The sequence below is a fragment of the Desmodus rotundus genome, chromosome 9 (genome assembly GCF_022682495.2).
Source record: "Desmodus rotundus isolate HL8 chromosome 9, HLdesRot8A.1, whole genome shotgun sequence".
Classification (NCBI taxonomy): domain Eukaryota; kingdom Metazoa; phylum Chordata; class Mammalia; order Chiroptera; family Phyllostomidae; genus Desmodus; species Desmodus rotundus.
In genome coordinates, this window is record NC_071395.1 from 112,864,487 (window position 1) to 112,882,685 (window position 18,199).

At 65.3% G+C, this 18,199-nt stretch overlaps 1 protein-coding gene across 6 annotated transcripts in view; it reads left to right on the forward strand.

The window, feature by feature from the left end:
• BAIAP2 (BAR/IMD domain containing adaptor protein 2) overlaps window positions 1-18,199 on the forward strand; it is a 49,019-nt gene that overhangs the window by 16,994 nt on the left and 13,826 nt on the right. For all 6 annotated transcript variants that reach the window (XM_045190222.2, XM_024553781.3, XM_024553779.3 and 3 more), the window contains 3 exons: window positions 9,609-9,670; window positions 9,955-10,026; window positions 10,472-10,609. In XM_045190222.2, coding sequence (XP_045046157.1) covers window positions 9,609-9,670; window positions 9,955-10,026; window positions 10,472-10,609 — 272 coding nt within the window. The remainder of the gene's footprint in view (window positions 1-9,608; window positions 9,671-9,954; window positions 10,027-10,471; window positions 10,610-18,199) is intronic.

Consider the following 18,199-nt stretch of genomic DNA (forward strand, 5'->3'; position numbering starts at 1 on the left):
TCGTTCTCTCCGACTTTCTTCCCTGCGGTGCACGGGCGCCGCCGCGGCAGACTCTCTCAGTTCACTTTGACAGGCGGGCTGCTTAGTCAGGAGTGTGGGACTGCCTGAGCTCCGAGGCCCAGAACCTTCCGCCGTGGTGCTGTCCCCCTGACAGCCCAATCTCAGACCTGCTCCCTTGGGTCTGTGGTGAGGCCCGTCTGCCTGGAGCTGCCTCCACCCCTGCGGGCTGATGACAGAGCGGCCGCCTCTGGTCTGTGAGCCAGTGGCTTTCCCAGCCCCGTTCCGCGGCTCCCAGGCTCCAGGCTGTCCTTGCTGTGTGCAGAGGGGCCTGCCCCCAGGCCAAGGAGCAGGGTGGTGGCCGCAGTGCCAGGCGCCTGGTCTGCGTGCTTTGTCTCTGGGCTGTATAGGCAGGAGGGGGCTTGGCCTGAGGCCGGCGGGAGGAGAGGGGCAGGCAGGTGTCCCTGCCTTTCCGATCCCCCTCACCACGGGAGGTCAGAAAAGTGGCCCGCCTGATGGGAGCACAGCGCACAGGAATATTCTACCTTGAGCTGCGGAGGTCAGTGTGGGGTCCCATTCTCTTCGCCACAGAGGAGGGCAGTGTGTCCAGGCTTGGCCAAAGCTGTCCTCGAGCAGCTGTCACAGTGTCGGCGTCCGTCCACTGTCCAGCCGGGCTCAGAGGAGCACATGCTTCTCTCATCTGCCCATCGCTGTCCCCAGGCTTTCCTGATGTCGCCTGTTTCTCCTTTGTCCCAGCTGCTCAAGAAGGGTCCTGGCCCAGGCTCAGTCTGTGCTGTGCTGGCTTATTTGTCTGAGTTAGCCCCGGGAGTGCCCTGACCTTGGGGTGCCAGGCGTCGATGCCACTCTGGTTCCTCGCACAGGGGAGCGGCACTGTGCTGTTACCACGGTGCCCCAGGCGCTGTACACCTGGGCCCGTCCTGCCTGCAGCCCGGCCGGAGCTTTGCCCCAGTGACTGGCTGCGGGAAGAGCAGCCACTGGGCTGGAGGGAGGCAGAACACGAGGCAGAGGCCCCTGGGCTCCTGGTGTGCATGCGGGCAGGTGGGCACGTGACTGGGGCCCTCTGTACTGGAAGCACGCACGTAGGAGCAGGGTCATAGTGCCTGCCCTTTGGTCTTCCCTGGCTCTGCAGGGAGGCTAAGGTTATATAGCTTTCTGGAATGTTCCAGACTTCCCAGGAAGGCAGAACCGTCTTGCCGTGAGCGGGACACAGCCTTCCCCAAACTCTCTCTCTCTCTCATTCGTCGCTAAGTCTGTCTCTACCTCTGTAGGAGCCTCACGGGGGTGGACTTGTCTGCCCGTGCAGCTCTGGGCTGGCGGCTGAGCGGCTGCAGGGTTCTGCCCTCGCTCACCGTGTCCCGAGGCCTTTGCTGTGTTCTCTGCCTTTGAAGAGGCCGAGTGTTTGTGGCCCAGGCATGTGTGTGCTCGCAGGGCCACCGGTGCCCTGCACCCATGGAAGCAGCGGGAGCTCCATGCCGATCCGCCTCGGGCTGGGGTGCTTGCTGGCAGGAGACGGCTCTCCTGAGCCTGAAACCGGCCGGTGTTTGGCCCCCGAGTCGCGGGATTAAGGTGGGGCCTGAACACAGCCTGGCGCTTGGCTGCCATCCACACGTGGTGACCGAGAACCAGCGCCAGCATCCCCAGGCTGGCCGTGCAGACTTGCCCAGTGGGGCTCGGTGCCTCCTCTTGTCCCTGCAGCCTGCTAGAGGCCCAGGGGCCCTCCCTGTGTGGCGTGGCTGACGCACCTCGGGGCTGGCAGACGGGGATGCCCTTGCTGGTGGCCCTGGGCCTTTGGCTGTGTTGCCATGGTGTGCACTTGGCCCCACATAGAGGGAGCTGTGTCGATCTCGCTCCCTGAGGGGCCTGACTCAGCCTCCACGTCCCCCAACCCTGAGGTCCTGTAATGGCCAAGGGCTTTGTGGGCAGACGATGCCCCGTGGCCAGCCTGGGGCAGCCTGCTTTGTCCCCCCGTCCAGCTAACCCCGCCGCGCCCTTCTCCACCATGCCTCCCACCCCCAGTGGAGGGCAGAGAGGAGGGGAGCCCCTTGTACCACTACCAAAAGCGGCTGATGCAGACATGGCCACCGGAGCCCCAGGAGTAGAGGCCACGCTGTCCTGGTCTTGCTGGGGCCACGTCCATTTGCCAGGGCTGAACACTCACAGTGTTTGCCAAAGCTCCATCATCATGCTGAGCTTGGTGTGGACATGAAATAGGTCACAGCCAGCCAAGGGCAGTGGGGACAGCCTCTCTGCCCCAGGCTGCATTCACTCGGCCAACACAGCAGCCGAGGAGCCGAGCACAGCGGTGGGCAGGGGCTGGGGCAGTCTGGATGGGGCCGCCCCCTCAGGGTCTCGGGTGCCCTCTGTGCCCTGATGAGGCCCCGTGTGCTGGGGGTGAGCGCACATCCCCGTCGGACCCGCTGCGTTCCCAAGGTGGCTTCGCTGGCGTCCAGCGCGATGGCGCAGCACATCTGCATGTCCCTGGGCCTTGGGGGCTCCTGGGTGGTGGCCATGTTAGCGGGGAACAGCGACCTGTGGCTAGTCTCATCCCAGGGACGGGCTGGTGACTGCAGGGCCTCGGCCTGGTGCCCAGGGGGAGCCACCAGCCCTGCTTAAGCCTGAGCGACCTCCCTGCCGGTGATGGGGCTGCATGGGGCAAGTCTGTGAGGTCCGGGCCGGAGCCTCTCCTGTCAGCTTGCTCTTGCTCTGAGAGGGAGCGGGGGACTGTCCCCAGGCCTGGCACCTAGCAGCAAGTTCGAGGAGGCCTTTCCAGTGGGCTGTGGCAGCACGCCCCGGCCAGCCTGGAGCCCAAGGCCCGACTGTGAGGCACCAGGGGGGCTGCTCTCTGCCACGGCCAGTGTGGCCCCAGCGCCTGGGCCACCCCCAGTCCTGTGACCCACCACGTCCCCCCAGCAAGGCACCACTGCCCAGCACCCTCAGCAACCCTGGCCATGAGAGAATCGAAGTGAGAGCAGCTCCCTCGTTTATCCTGCGGCCGGGGGGTGGCTGCCCTGGAGTGTCCCCACCTGGGGGCAGCAGCAGGGGCCTCCGTGGCAGGTCTTCATCTGTCCCCGGGGTCCCCGGTGTGGACGGTGGGTGGGCGTGTCCTAGGCACTGCCGACCTGTGCCCCCAGTGACCGCACATGGCCCATCCTGTCCTGAGTGGCCTGTTCCTGTTGGTGTCTTGGGAGATTTAGATCAAGCTAGTGCCTGGGAGGCTGTCCCAGGGACAGTGATAGTTCTCAGGGACCCGCCTGCACTCATGGAGCCAGTCCCCATGGCAGTTGGTAAGGAGGGAGCAACAGGTGTCCCGGGGTTCTGCGTGGCTTCCATCCCCAGAGAGTGGCTGTGTCTTAGAGAAAGGGGCGGGATCTACACACTGTCAAGCTTTGGGATGGGGTCAGCCCACCCCCTAGGTCCACGTGGCCTCCCGTGGCCAGGTTGGGGTTCACTCTGCCAGGCAGCCTGGGTCACTCAGTCCTTGCTTTGGGTGGAAATGTAGAAGGAAAACCCCAGCGCACTGCTCACACCTCCCACCTGGCGAATCACGTCAGGAAGAGGAAAAATGGCCTTCGAAGAGAGCGAGACTGGTGGGCGCTGAGGCAACTGGAGTGGACAAGGGAGGTGGGCAGAGGGCTGCTGGGGGAAGGCCAGCTGTCACCCTGAGCACGCCCCGCCACCTGGTGCTACCGTGTGCCCACTCAGCCACGGCCCGTCCTCCAGCTGCGAGGAGAGATGGGTTGAGCCAGAGTCCCCATCTAGCCCTGTGTCCACCTCTGTGTGTTGTCCAGGACTCCGCCCCGCACTCCATGTCCTGGGGTTGGCAAGCCCCTTGGAGGTAGCACTGAGCCCTCTGCCATATGACTGCGTGCCTCAGAGGGTGCGGTCTCCCCGCACTGCGACCAGACAGCCTGAGCCAGTGCCCAGATCCGAACGGGCTCCTAGGGGCAGCCGACGGGGAGCAGGGGGGTGCAGGCTCCAGCCTGCCTGGGGCTGGGGTTGGACTGTCCTTTCCTCGTCCGGAAGCCCTCGGCCACAAGGCACATGCCGGCCTGTTCTGCCTCAGAGGAGCACGTGGATGGGGGTCGCAGTCTGCTGTCATTGCCACGGCAACACAGCCGTGCTTTCTCTGGGGTCCCCCAGCCCCATCAACACCCTCTTCCGTTTTTTGCATGTTTTGCATTTTTTGTAGTTGGGAGAAGACCCCTACTTGCTTCTCCCAAGGAGAAGCAGCCGGTGGCCAAGGGCAGCGGGCCGGGCGCGGAGTCTGGAGGGGTCTCCTCACGCTGGGGGGGCCTGTGTCCTGTTCCTACAGCCCCTCAGCTGTCCTCCGTCACAAGAGCTCCGCATCCCTGCCTTGTTCAGCCCATGCCAGTTAGCTCCCAAAGCTGCCTCTCTGCTCGGGAAGCCACCAGAATGATGGAGCAGTATGGACGTCTGCTTCAGAAGGTTCCAGAAGGTCACACGTATCTCCAGCCAAGTCTGAGCAGCTGATCCCTTGGTCTAGAGCCTCTCTGCCCCTCTCTGGGACCAGGAGCTCTGGCTCCTCCTGAAAAGAGAGGCACTGAGAGGGTGGTGGCCCGCTTGGTGGCCACCGGTGACCACTCAGCAGTGACGGGGGGTCCACCTGCTTGATTCCAGGTCAGCTCCGACTACAGGGCTGGATTTAGATGCTGAAGGAAGCTCAGGTTCCTCCTCAGTGTCCCCAACCTCCCCTGGGCAGCTGAGGGCTGTCCCACACATGGCTCCGTGCAGGCAGAGGCGGGGCGCCAGGGGCTCCCGCCACCCCAACACACACGTGTGCACGTGCCAGTCTCATGGCTGCCGGTCACGCCACACTGTCTCAGCTCTGCTTCACCCAGGCTGGTTGACAGATGCCCAGAGTCAGTGCCCGGGCGGGCCGGGGCTCCCGCAGGCCCGTGGCCGCCATGTGCCCCTTGGGGTCCTCGCCTACGACCAGGCCCCCGGGGCGGGGCCGTACTGGTGTGGCACGGGACCCTCGCATCTCGGGCCTGCGGGGGGCGGACGGGTGGGAGGCCGTGCCGAGGCGCTTCTGCAGTTCAGGCGACAAGACAGCGCGTGTGCACGTTCCTGCGCCCGCCTCAGCGAAAGTGCACACGCGGCAGAACCAGGGGTCCGGAAAGCGGGCACCTGCGGCCTTGCTCTGGCGACGCTACTGCAGGTGGGAAGGCTGTGTCCTCTCCTTAGAGCCACAGAAGGGAGGGCTTTGCGAAGCTGTGACTCAGGGCCCTTCGATCACCGGGCTTTGGATGGGAACCTCTGGGCGTGGCTGTAAGGCAGTCTCAGACCCACCCCCAGCGCCCCGCTGCCAGCCGGTGTGGCGTGCGGTCTCCAGTCTCCACACATCCTGGTGCCCTGAGTGGGAGGTGGGGCTGCACCCCTGCTGGACTGGGGTTCAGAGCAGCAGTGAGAAGGGTGTCCCGGCTGCCTGTCACTGCCTCTGGGTCCTGCTGCACTCATCCCCTCCCCCCACTCCCCCGGGGCTCTTGGGCCCCAGGCTTCTCTGGGCACTTGACCTCCAGTCTCATCCCCTGGCCCACCGTCTGGGCAGCAGCCCCTCCTCTTCACCCAGCCCGTCCCCTGTCTGCCTCCCCCGGGAGAGAGTGCAGGTGCTGCAGCGGCAGGGCGGGGGGTGACCCACATCACTGGGAGCACCCCAGCACGGGCAGAGGCTCCTGACAGTCCTGGGCCTGTCTCCGTCACCCTGAGATGCAGCGTGCATGGGACTCTGGCCGAGAGCCGGTTGCCTCCGTCTGGGTGGAGGTTCCCATCCGAGCAGCATCCTGCAGTCTCTAGTCCACACCTTTGGAAGCCTCGCCCCGTGGTTCACCCCAGTCTTGGGAATCTCATCTGTCCCTCAAGAGCCCGGTCGGGGGGTCATTCAGACGGTTTCCCAGTTTGGAGAGGTCACCATGGTGACCCTGCGTCTCTGAGCACGCACAAATCGATCAGAGAGCCCCAGGGGTGCAGGCCGGTCTAGAGCAGGGAGGCAGCATAGAGCGCCTGGGAGGGGCTGCTGAGTCCCTGGGGCTTGGGCTAGATGTGGGGACCTGCGAGAGTGCCTGGTAGCTCTGGAGTCTGAGGCCCCGACTCCCCCTCTGATGGTCACCCACCGGCAAGGGGACCCCAGTCTGCTCGGCTCCCCAGGGTCTGCTGGCCAGCAGACTGTCACTACAAGCAGGTGGGGAAGCCTGAACACACGCGTTAGGAAGACTGACTGAGCGCAAACCGAGCAGAGGCTCGTCCTGAGGCGGAAGCGCTCCCGCAGAGCTGGCGGCCACAGCGGACGCCCGTGCCTGTCCGCACGCTGGACCATGGCTTGCCGAGGGGACGGACCCAGGCCGCCGAGCGGGCGGACCTAGCAGCTGCTTGGTGAGGACGCGACCCACAGGCCGCTCAGCGAGCGGTCCCGCTGGCTCGAGTGTGTAGACAGGGCCCCCGACAGCGAGTGGTCACTGGTTGCCGGGGCCTGGGGGAAGGGGATATGCTAATGGGGATAGGATTCTCTTTGGAACATTCTGGAATGGGGGTGGTCTGTCCTCGAGGAGCTCACACAGGCCTGGGGTCCCTGCTAGAAGGCTGGACCAGTCCCTTTTGCTCCTGCTGCCCAGGGCTGGGTTTACCCCCTTGGGGACAAGGGCTCCAGCCAGGCCACCGAGGCCGCCCGTCATTGTTGTGCGCAGCAGAGGTGGTGGTGACCTTCCCCGCACGCTCCGCGTTACTGTGCGTGGGCACACCTTCCTCTGCGTGGGTGTGCCGTCTGCCCCAGCCCCGCCTTCCCACTGGTGGGGGTTGTTGCCACGTGGACTGAGATTGCCTCTTGACCTGAAGGCGCCAGGCCAGTCTGAGGCTCCCGAGGCACTGGGGGTGTGAGGCTCAGCTGGGGAGCGTGGGGGGCGGTGCCTCCCCCGGGCCTGGCGGCCTGACTGGCAGGGCACAGCCGGTTCTCAGACACCCCCGGGTTTCAACACCATTTACCCTGTGTGTGCCCTTCCTCACCGGTCCCCGCTGCTGATGGCCCTCCCCCTGGCCTCAGGGTCTACTTGTTCTCTCAGTGTGTCGGGCCTCCTGCTCCATGGCCCTCCCTGAGCACTGGCAGTCCCGTCAGGGGTGGCCCCTGGCTTTACAGCCCCCGGGACACACGTGCTGGTGAGGTATGAGTGGCCGTTTTAAAGCTGGTTGTTTGAGTTTGGGATTTAGCTGTGCTGGGGACCCAGGACCTGCAGCCCCAGGGCCGAGGCATTGGCTTTGAGCCAGGACTGGGAGAAGCGTCCCCCTTCCGGGTGGGCGGGCCTGGGCAGTGCCCGCCTTGGGCTGTCCTTGGAGCACAGGAGGCAGGGAGAGGGTCACAGAGCATGGGGTGGCACGGCTCCCACTGAGTCTGGCTGTGAAGACCTTCACCAGCTCTCTTCTGGGACCAGGAAGGACACTGGAATAAGGGACAAGTGATGTCACCACTGGTGGCTGAGGTGTCCCAGTCCTCCGGGAGCCTGGCTTGGGGACACAGCCTCGTCCCTGCAGCAGCTCAGGGAACCCCGTGGCACTCCAGGAGTGCTGGCGGCTCCCAGGGGGCAGGGGGTGAGCAGGGGCTGCATCCGAGTGTCCGCAGCGCCAGGGTGTGGCCCCCCGTACTGTGCCGGAGTCGGGAGGCCCTTCTCTCGAGACGTTAAGGCTCCCGATCCGTGTCTCTCTAACACTCCCCGGAGTGGCAGCCTGCAGCCTCTTCAGGAAACCCGTGTTTCCAGGTGGGTCTGGATGAGAACTTGCAACTCGGGGCCTCAAGGGCGTGGCTGCTGGCGTGGGCGCTGTCCCCGCGGGGATCCTGCTAGACCCGTGTGACCGTCACCGCTGCTTGCCTTCATCTTTACAGCTTTGCTGCCTCTCGAGAGGGCCGTGGGGGCCAAGTGGGTGCGCCACCCCCAGCCTCAGTTTAACCAAGTCCCAGAGGTGCTGCGGCCGAGAGCGGGGAGGCGGACCTGGGGCCCTGACACAGGAAGACCCTGCCTCACAGGGTCACAGACCAGGCTCCAGGCGGCGTCCGCATCCGGGACTTGGCAGAATGGGAAACCAACGCAGGGAGGGCGGGGGCCTGGAGACGCCCCTCTTGGCTCTCACCTGAATCTGAGCGTCCAGAGGCCTAAACTGTGCGTCTGGACCTACGGTGTGGCCATTCTCACGGTGGGGGGCTGTGAGGCTGCAGCCACGCCCAGGAGTCTCAGACCCCAAGGGTGCTGGCGGGAGCAGAGTCCCTCCCCACTCGGGCTTCCCTAAGCCAGGCCCACCCCTCTCTGCCCCAGGCCTTTCGGCAAGGACAGGGACGGACTCCTTCATGCCCCCTCAGGTCCCCACCCTCCTTGGCCTGCTCCCTGACACCTGGAACCAGGAGCGCAGGGTGGGGCGGGGGCAGAGGCCTAGTGCGGCCTCTCCTGCCAGCACTGGTCAGCCTTGGCTCAGCCTTTCTGCGCGTGGCTAGCCACACATACTTACAGCCCCGTGCCGGCCGCAGGAGACCATGGCAGCGACGGGGCCTGGGCCCAGCTGCCAGGTGACAATCTGAGCCCTTCAGAAGCCCGCTCATCCCCTTCTGTCTGCCCTGAACACACATTGTGTGGGGCGTGGAACCAGGCTTTGGGGGGCACAGCCCCACGTGCCTGCTAGTGGAAGTGATGCGGGGCTGCCCGTGGCGGGGCACTGGGATGCTGGAGCCCCCTTGTGGGCCCTCTGACGACCCCAGGCCACACTGATTGGGCACCTGTCCCGCTGCCTGGGTGGGGCTAGTAGACTCGTGGGCGGGGCCGATTGGTGGAGACCTGTCTGAGACACCTGGTCACGGTCAGGGCCCCGTGAGCCCAGTGGCCATCAGGGCAACCTGAGCGTCAAGCCCTGCTTCCCGGTGGGAACAGGACCGGGGTGCAGGGCTATCTTGGGGTGGTGGTGTGGTTCTAGAGGGCAGGGCCACCCCAGTATGGCTTCCTGCAGGGGCCCAGGAGCTGGGCCTCACTGGGGGCTGTAGACATGCTTGTGGCTGCCCCCTAAGGGACCCTGTGGGTCATGCGATCCCAGGTGGCCCACCTGTGAGCTAGGGAGGGGACACCCTGGTGCGGGCAGCACTCCAGGCACAGGATTTGCCAGAAAGTGACCGCCCTCGAGGACGGGGTGGCCTCGTACTCTGTGTCCACAGCACAGGCAGTGGCTGCCACCGAAAATGGTCCTCTGCAAATATTTGCGGATCAAACCACTGCATTCCAGCTCCTCTGCCTCATCGGGGGCGGGGATGCCTCCTTGCGCAGGCTCCCCAACACCCGGGCAGGACGTGGCCTCCTAGGGGCAGACAGCCGCACCTTGGTGCCACCCCTGCCGACCCTTTCCCATGTCTCCAACCCTCCTGCCCCTGCACTGAGGGGCCCCTGCTGTGCTGTCCCCCCACAGGCCCCAGGCGCACTGTCCCTGCCTGCCCACAGCCCGTGTCCTCTCTGGTCTGCTGCCCCACTCTTTGGCCATGGTGGGGGTGACGGGGATGCTGACGGGGGTACTGACGTCCCCATTTTTCTCCCCTGTGTCCCACCGTCCAGGAGACGTCCTCTTCCAGATGGCTGAGGTCCACAGGCAGATTCAGAACCAGCTGGAAGAGATGGTGAGGCCTAGTCCCCGGGGTGGCCCCAGGGCAGCAGGGCCGGCGGGCACAGGCGACCCGGGTGGTTTGGCATTCGGACTTCTGTCCAGCACCCCTCCTGGCACCTCCTGGCTCTGTGGGGCCCTCCTGTCCCCGCAGGGTCATCGGCTCTGGATTAGACGGGCCCCTCACCCAGGGAGTGGCCGCCTGTGCCCAGGCGGGACCCCACCTACTCCTCCCTTTCCGGGTACCCCCCAGCCCCTCACAGTGGCTCTGACTCTGGCCCGTGTTCCCTACCTGCGCAGCTGAAGTCCTTCCACAACGAGTTGCTCACGCAGCTGGAGCAGAAGGTGGAGCTGGACGCCAGGTACTTGAGTGTAAGTAGCCCTGCACCCCAGTTCTTGCCACTGACTGTTCAGATGTCTCCCTCCCTCCCTCTGAGGGCCTTCAGCCCTCCGTGCGCCCCATCCAGGAGCTCCTTAGCTCCAACATTCCTGCCTGTTGGAGATAGGGAGCCGTCCTGGGGGGTGAACCCTACTTGCTTGGGTTTGCTGCTTTCAGTAAAGGTGGCGGCCTGCCGTTGCCATCCCGGGGACCCACCCACACTCCCTCCCTGACCTGCGGTAGCCCCCTTGGCTGCCATGTGCTGTCACCTTCCCCAGCCAGACGAGAGCGGGAGCGAGGGGCTGGGCCCTGCTGGCGTCTGGGATGTGAATCAGGGCAGGCAGGCGGGGGGCAGCTTGCAGGGCTTCCCCAGCCTGGCCTTCATCTGTGGGAGTGGAGGGGAGCGGGACTCATGGCTGCGTCCTGTCCGTGCGCCAGGCTGCCCTGAAGAAGTACCAGACGGAGCAGAGGAGCAAGGGCGACGCGCTGGACAAGTGCCAGGCCGAGCTGAAGAAGCTGCGCAAGAAGAGCCAGGGCAGCAAGAACCCGCAGAAGTACTCGGACAAGGAGCTGCAGGTAGGCCCTGGACCCCGGCCACGGGGACGCGCAGAGCCCGGGGGGCCACTCCCTCTGCACAAGGGCCCGCCCACAGCGCCCAGCTGGCCGGGGTGGGCCCCCTCAAGGGCATTGGGCAGAGCCAGGGCCCTCTCCTGACAGATTTCGGGGGCGAGTGCCCCATGTCCTGGAGCTGGCAGGGTGGCTGGTGTGGCCCTGCGGTCCCCCTGCCCTCTCTGGCAGCCTCAGTGGGGCCCTGGGAGGCTCTCCACCGAAAGAACAGAGGCCCAAATGGACTCTGCCCACCCTGCCCCCTGCGTTCCAGCCTCTGGGCACACAGCCGCTCAGCGGCCCCACTGTGTGAGACAGATGGTGCTGGAGGGCGAGGGAGGGGCCAGCCCTGGTGCCCTGTCACTCAGCATCTTGTCCGGTCACAGACCTCGTGTGCTGAGCGGGGTCCCTGATGGGCTGGCCTGATGCACCTGATTCAACAGAACCCCAGCCAGGTGACACAGACCAGGCCCAGAACACCTGCTCTCTGAGGTCGCACAGACCTCAGATGAGGAGGAAAAAGAAAATAGGACGCCCCCGTGTTTGTGAAGGAAACATCGGAAAACAGCTTCCCAGCCAGTCAGGAGTGGCAGCTGCTGGGAAGTGCCTGGGGTGGGCGTGGGGGTGCCTGGGGGTAACCCTCACCTTCTCGAAGGCCCGCCCTTCCTGCCAGGTGTCCGGGTGGCACGCCTGCCCGAAGCGGACTGGGCGTGTGCACACATGTGCTTGCGTGCGTGCGATTCTGTGCTGCTGGGGCTCTGCCGCACCCCGCGCCCTGTGTGAGCGTGGCACACTCAGGCAGCTCCTCTGCTGCGCCCCTCTGCGGGGGGTGAGGGGGGCCCAGTGGGTGGGACCCCGCACACTTGTGGGCGGGGCAGGCACTCCGGCCCCCATGCACCTTCCACTCATCCTGCGTGTTCCTTAGCGGTGGTGACACAGCCCCTGCTTTCTGAGTGCCCCTGCCCCGTGGGCCACCCTGACCTGTCACTGCCTAGGCTCGCCACCGGCAGCCATGGAGGCAGCCACAGCGGCCGCCCTGGAGTCATCTGTGTGAGTCCCCGGGAGTGGGGTTGTCGGGTGCGGCCTAGAGTCACACCTGCACCCGTGTGGCTTAGTTTTTGTCCCACCCTCTATGCGGTTTGCCAGTCTGCTTCCTGAAAGTGCGCCTGGGGAATAGCGCCCCTGCTGCTTGGGAGGGACATAGCGCCCCCAGGGCAGTTGCTTGGCGCTCTGAGGGAGGGGCTGGGCTGGCTGGTGACAGGCAGGGGGCTGAGGCAGCTTGCCTGGGTTCAGCTGCTTGCTCACCCATCCCGTCCACCCCCCACGGAGGTTCTGCTGGTAGCGCTTTGGTTGACGCTCGAGCCACGTGACACACCAGGGTTTTGAGCGCACGCACCGTCTCTCTGTCTGGACCCGCGCCGGGCCTGCCTGTGGACGGAGTGCCACGCAGGTGGCCTTTTATGTCTGGTGTGTCACATGCAGCACGACGTGCTCAAGCTTCGCCCAGGCGGTAGTGAACTTGGAGGTTCTGTCCTGAGCCAGGCCCTCCCCCTGCACCAGCAGGTGCTGCTGTGACCGGCTCTCTGGGAGCCGAAATGTGTAGGTCTCAGCCGGAGTGCCCGCTGCAGGGGAAGGCTGGGGGCTGTGGGCAGGCCGCCCCAGCGGTGGAGCCCTGCAGGCTGAGCCCTGGTCTCCGCTGAATCAGCACGGCCCTGTGCCTGCCCCCTGCCCGTGCCCCTCCCGTCGCCTCTACCCACTGAAAAGCTCTCCAGGAGGGCCCTGACCTCCCACCCCAGGCTTGGCTCTGGACCCCAGGCCTGCAGAGCCCAGAGGTGGGATTTGTTCTTGGCTGTGTGGGGCTGGTAGGGACATGCATGGGCTCCTCGGACCCTGGTCTTTCCCTCTGGGGGCTCTCCATGGAGGTGTCTGGTGCTGACCTTTCTTCCCGCGTCCCAGGGTCACCCTATGACTGAGGCTCCCCGCGCCCTGTCTCTGCAGGGCCACCCTGCCAGCCCCATGTGGCTTCTCTTCACCCCGTGCAGCCGACCCCACGTGGGCACAGCCCCCAGGCCCTGGCAGCTGGGGCTGGATCCTAGCTCTGCCCTTCCGGTCCTGTGGTCATGGGGAGCTCAGGATCCTCTCAACCTCAGTTTCCCCGTTTGTAAGCTGGGGTACTTTCCCTCCCTCCCTGGTCTGGGTGCTGCCCACTCCTCTCCTCTGCTCCCTCTGTCACTTGCTGCTCTGAGCCTCCCTTCTCAGTTTGACCACTTCCCCCAGGGAACTGAGTTCCTTCCGGGACCGGCTAGCCGTTGTACCCGCACGTGCCCCGCCATTCGGCCACTTGTTCAGGGGAAGCGGGGGGAACCGCCCGAGCACTGGTGTCCTCTGCTCCCCAGCGGCGCAGAGCCCCGCCTGTGTTGAGGGCAAGGCACCCAGGGGCCAGCGCTCTGAGCCGTCGGGAGGCCCACAGTCTCTCTGAGCTGCCCGGCCACCAAGCATCCTAGGCCCCAGCTCCCGGGGCTGCAAGACGCTGTGGGCAGCAGACACGCTCCCTCCAACCTCTTCGCTTCGCCTTCTGTGAGCGCAGGGTGGGTGACCCAGGACCCTGGCGGCTGTCCCCAGCCCTGGACAACAGGGGAGAGGCAGGTGCGGGTGTGCCCACACATTGTCACCCAGTGGGGGCCGGGGTTCTGTGTCCTTGAGCCAAGGGAAGGTGCACAGTGCCCCAGGGGTTGGGAGTGGTCTGGGGCTCTCTCGGTCTGCGGTCCCTCCTCGGCAGCAAAGGCCAGTGGAGGTGGGTCCTGGACCCCATGGCTGGCACAGGGGCCCTGCTGGAACCCCCACATGGCTCTCCTTGGTGGAGCAGACACCTCCCCTGATGTGACTGCCTCTTAGGCATGGGCTCCAAGTGGTTGTGGGCGTGGGCCTGCTCAGAGCTGGGGAGAAGGAGGCGGTCCCTCACCAGTGTGAGCACTGGGACCACCTTGTGCCGGCTGGAGCCAGGCCACCTGCTGGGCCCCAGCCCACGTTTGAGCTTTGTGAGTGTGAAGGGTCCCGGGAGGGCGGTGAGGCTGCCTTGGAGTTCACAGGTCACCTGTCCAGCATGGGCCCTGCCCACTCTGCCCTCCAGGCCTCTGCACCACTGGGCGCCACCACGGGCTCGTTCCCCTGGGCCGGTGGCCAGGCGGCCCAAGCTGCCCCAACGACAGGACATCCCCAGAGCCACAGCCAGCGTCCGTGAGGTGGCGAGGGGGTGGGGGAGGTGCTCCAGAGAGAAGACGACGGAGAGCGACGTCTGTCCCTCTGTCCGTCAACGGTGGGTGCCCCGTGAGCAGGACTAGGTCGGAGCTGGCCACTCTCAAGAGCTGCTGGTAACTGAGACTGTGTTTTGGGATTTCCCAAACAGAACTGGTTCTAATTCTAGGTCGGGGAGCGAGCGCAGAGACACGTGGCGCGCTAACTGGGGCGGAGGGTTCTCTCCAGAAGTAGGCGCGCTCCCAGGCTGCACTCCTGGCGGAGCGCTCACCCCGTGGTTTTGGTCATCGCTGAGGGACTCCCAGTCTGTGGAGGAGACTGCAGTGGACACAGTCCATGGAGGATGTGTCCAGGCGTGTGTGGTCACAAGCCTTGTCTGGCAGGCCTGTTCCTTTGGTCTGTGAACCCTCTCCGTGGGCGTGCGGGTGTGCGTGCTTGGGCTGTGGCTGGCTGGGCTCTCACTACTTCCAGGTCGTCCTGACCACGGCCAGCCCGTCTCCAAGGGGTCTTCTGGCCAAAGGGCCTGGGCAGGCGTGCGGCCGGCCCAAGAGCTGCTGTTCTGGGCAGATCTGGGCAGGCTTGGGGTGCACTCTTTTGTAAGTCCAGTGGGTCTTGGGTGAAGACACTCCCTGCTTTTGTTTCGCTCGCCCCATCCCCATCCCAGCTCTGATCGAGGGGCACCGTGTCTATCAGAAAACCCGGCTGTGGTTCCTCTGTTTTTGAGGGTGCATGGTGTAGGGGGCAGGCCAGGGTCACATGTGTCCTTCCCAGTCCACCTGCAGACTCTGGGGACAGAGGGAGGGGCCACCAAGCCCCCAGGCAGTGTTGGGGCCCCAAAGGCAGAAGCCAGCAAGTGGCCAGGGAGAAAAGGCCGGAGTCACAGAAGTGGGCGTGGGGGCCCTGCTCAAGGTCACCCGAGGTTCGAGGGGCTTTCTGGCCAGACCTGCTGCACGGAGTACAAAAAGCGGAGGCCCCAGAAAAGCAGGCCTCCCCAGAAAGCGGAGGTCCCGGGGTTCGGACAGCCCAGCCCTTGGAGCTGCTGGTGGGTGGAGACAGGCATGGGTGGCCCTCCCCTGGCTGGGGGCGGAGGTGGCCTGGGCTCTGGATCCGCAAGGAATGTTCATTCGGGCCCCAACCCACCTGCCGCGCAAGCTCCTCTGAGACGGGGTGGTTGGTGGGGAGGGACCTGTACCCCAGCTGGCTGTGGTCCTCAGTTCTGGGGGGCAGGTGCCAGTCACAGAATGTGCTTTAGAAGGTCACGGGGCCATGGTGGCTGCACAGGCAGGCACTCTCAGGCCTGGTGTTGACCAAGGTGGCCTCCCCTCCCTGGGCTCCGGATCTGGAAGGGGCGGGCATCCTGACTGTGGTCTGAGAAAGGGGAACAGGCGCCTTCTATTTCAGGGCTGTGTAATTAACAAGGCAGAAACAAAATAACCGTAATTTAGGTCGTCAGGAAGGATAATGCAGAGGCTGGTCCCGTGATCGTGTGGCGTGTGGCATGTGACGAGCAGTTGCGCCCGGGGCCCCGTGAGCCTGCACCGCGCTCAGCCCCCCACGGCCCCTGGGTGCTGGCAGCTGTCCGTGGGCGCGTCGGGCCATGGGCCTGGCGGGAAGAGGAGCGCGAGGAACTCAGGGCCTCTGACCTGTTTGGGCCTCCGCGTCCAAAGATGGCGTCGGGACATCAGGGTCCCCTCTGGGGGCTCTGCCTGTGGGACCAGGAGGCCTGGAAGGACTCCGCTCCTTTGAACCTCAGGGCCAAGCCGCTGGGGCCATCTGAGCTGTCCGCCTCCCCGGACAGGTGCCACCTCTGGCAGCGCAGATGGCCGCCAGGAGCCTCTTCTGTTGGAGTCAGAGAGGCTTCCCAGGGCAGCGCCTGGCGCGTGCCTGTCGGTGTACACCCGAAGCAGCCACGTGGAGGACGAGGGAAGAAGCAGGCGAAGCTGGTTTTAACACGTGTACTCGGCGGAACGTACGTGCAGGGACTTTTCTGTGCGTGGTCACGTAGGAATAGCGATGAGACGCTCTGCATCCTCCGGCTGTGGCTCGGGCTCCTGCAGAGCCTCTCTGGCCATGGGAGCTGCCTGGTTGGGGCGGACACCTGGACGATGATGGTTCAGCCCCTTGTCTGCGTCACACACAGAAGCAGAGGCCAGGGGCATCAGTGACTTAGCAGAGGTCACCGAGTAAGCTGACTGTCCCCAGGCCTCCGAGGGGCAGAGCAGACCCCGTTGGTGTGGATTCTTGAGGGGTGACACAGTCCCTGGCAGCCACCCAGGGCCGTGGCTCAGGGGACTCTGCGGATAGGTTTGCTGAGACCTATCCCCTGGTTCTTGGGGACAAGTTGGTCTGTGGGCCTCAGGGCCTTGTCGGTGCGTCCAGCTCGCTGGTGTGGGCAGCAGCAGACCTGCGGCCCTCAGGGCTCTGTATAGCGCTGGGCGGGGGGCCAGTGTGCACGGGTGGGGCAGGGCAGGGGGTGCTGGGACTTGTGGGTCGTGGATGCCTTGCCAGCCTCATGACAGCTGGGGGCCCTTTCCAGGGAAAGTGGGGACCTGGGGCTTGTGAGTCCCAGGGAAGTGCCACACCTTCTTCCTGAGAGTGCCCCCCAACACACTCTGACACAGCTGAGTGGTTGGTCCGGGTGCAGGATGGGGCCCGGGGCCCCCGCCCAGCCCTAGCCTGAGTCTTACTCTGACCTCTTACGTTCAAATGAGGTTTCCAGGTCCTCTGACCCACTGCAGTGAGGCCACTGCCCACTGCGCCCGTGGCCCAACAGCTCTGGAGTCTTGCCCAGTGACCCAGGCCCAGGGGCACAGGCCTGGTCCCCAGGGCCAGGGACGCCACTGGCCACAGCCAGCAGGTGCCCAGGGACTGCCTGCAGCCTGGGGGCAGGTGTTCGGGTCCCCTCCCTGTCTGCTTTGAGTACCCTCGGCAACAGCGGGATGGTACCTTCATTCTGCCAGGGGATCTGAAAGGTGGGAAAGGATCCGTGGCCCTGGCCCCGCCCCCTCCCTGAGTCACCCACGCTTAGGAGCGCCCCTGGCTTTGTCTCTGCCTGGGGTGACTCAGTGGGAGAGCCTGTGCGTCTGAAATGCTTTCAGCTGTCGCCATAGTGCCTCCTAAGCAAAGAACAGGCAGAGGCGGGAGGGGCATGGTGCGGGGGTGCCCGCTGCACTGCCTGTGGCCGGGCCCTTCTCAGCTCCTGTTGCAAAGTTATCCGAGGCAGGGCCAGCCCCCGTTCTGTCCTCTGCACTGTCCCAAAGAGCTGGAACGCTCCACTTCTGGGGGTCCCTCTTCACCCTCCACGAGGGGCGAAGCTCCTCCCATGGCCTAGATTCCCAGACTCTGCCTGGCAAAGTTGTGGTCTCTCTCCAGCAGCAGCTGGTGTCCTGGGAAAGGAGGTCAGGACAGCCGCTGTTCCTCGACAGAAGTGGTGGCTGTGTGTCCTCACCGGCTAGGACTCTTCCCTGGCCACTGCGCTCCGTGCTGCTGCTCGGGCAGCCAGACAGCCCGGGACCCCCAGCGGGAGATGTCAGCTCTCCGGTCCCTGTGCGCCCCACCCCCCAGGTGGTAGAGCTAGGGCACCATTTCTCCTGCCTGCTCCCGGGAGGCCTGGTCCCTGGGGAGACCCCACCGAAGCTCCTGGTTCCCACTTGAGACCTGTCTTTGAATAAATGGAAATCTTAAAAATAAGCACCACACTCTCCCCTGCGGGGGAGGCTGCCAGACCCTGCTAATGAGGCCAGCGCCCTGCGCTGGTGCAAGAGACGTGCCCGCAGCCTGGAAACCCAGAAACCAGCCACGGGCCGTGGGCGAGGGAGGGGCTGCGCTCAGGGCCAGTGCCCCGGGGCCACGTCCCGGTTCACGGCGTCGCTGTCCTGGGGTAGCTGATCAAAGCTGTGTCATCCCTCCGCCACAGTCCCCATTTAGAGGACTGCTGGCCGTGGCTCTGGGCGGACACCCCCTGGACAGTCCCTGCTGAGGTCACTTGCTCCTCATGCCTGGGCATGGGGATGCCAGGGGCCTAGCTCAACTGGCCCATGTACATTCCCAGACTTGGCCACCCCTGGAGCTGATGGGGACACTGGAGCAGCCCCTGGGAGGGTGGGCAGCGGTGATGCAAGGACGGGGTGGGAGAGGCCCCCGTCTCCTCCTGGGACCTTGCAGGGCTTTTCACAAGGCCAAGTCCCCCGCTGTGTGTGGGGACAGGGACCAAGGAGGTGTCCTTGTCCCCACTGTTCCTGACAGTTCCCTGGGGCAGGGACAGCCAGGAAGCGGAGCCAGCAAGGATCTTGCGGGTGGCAGGGG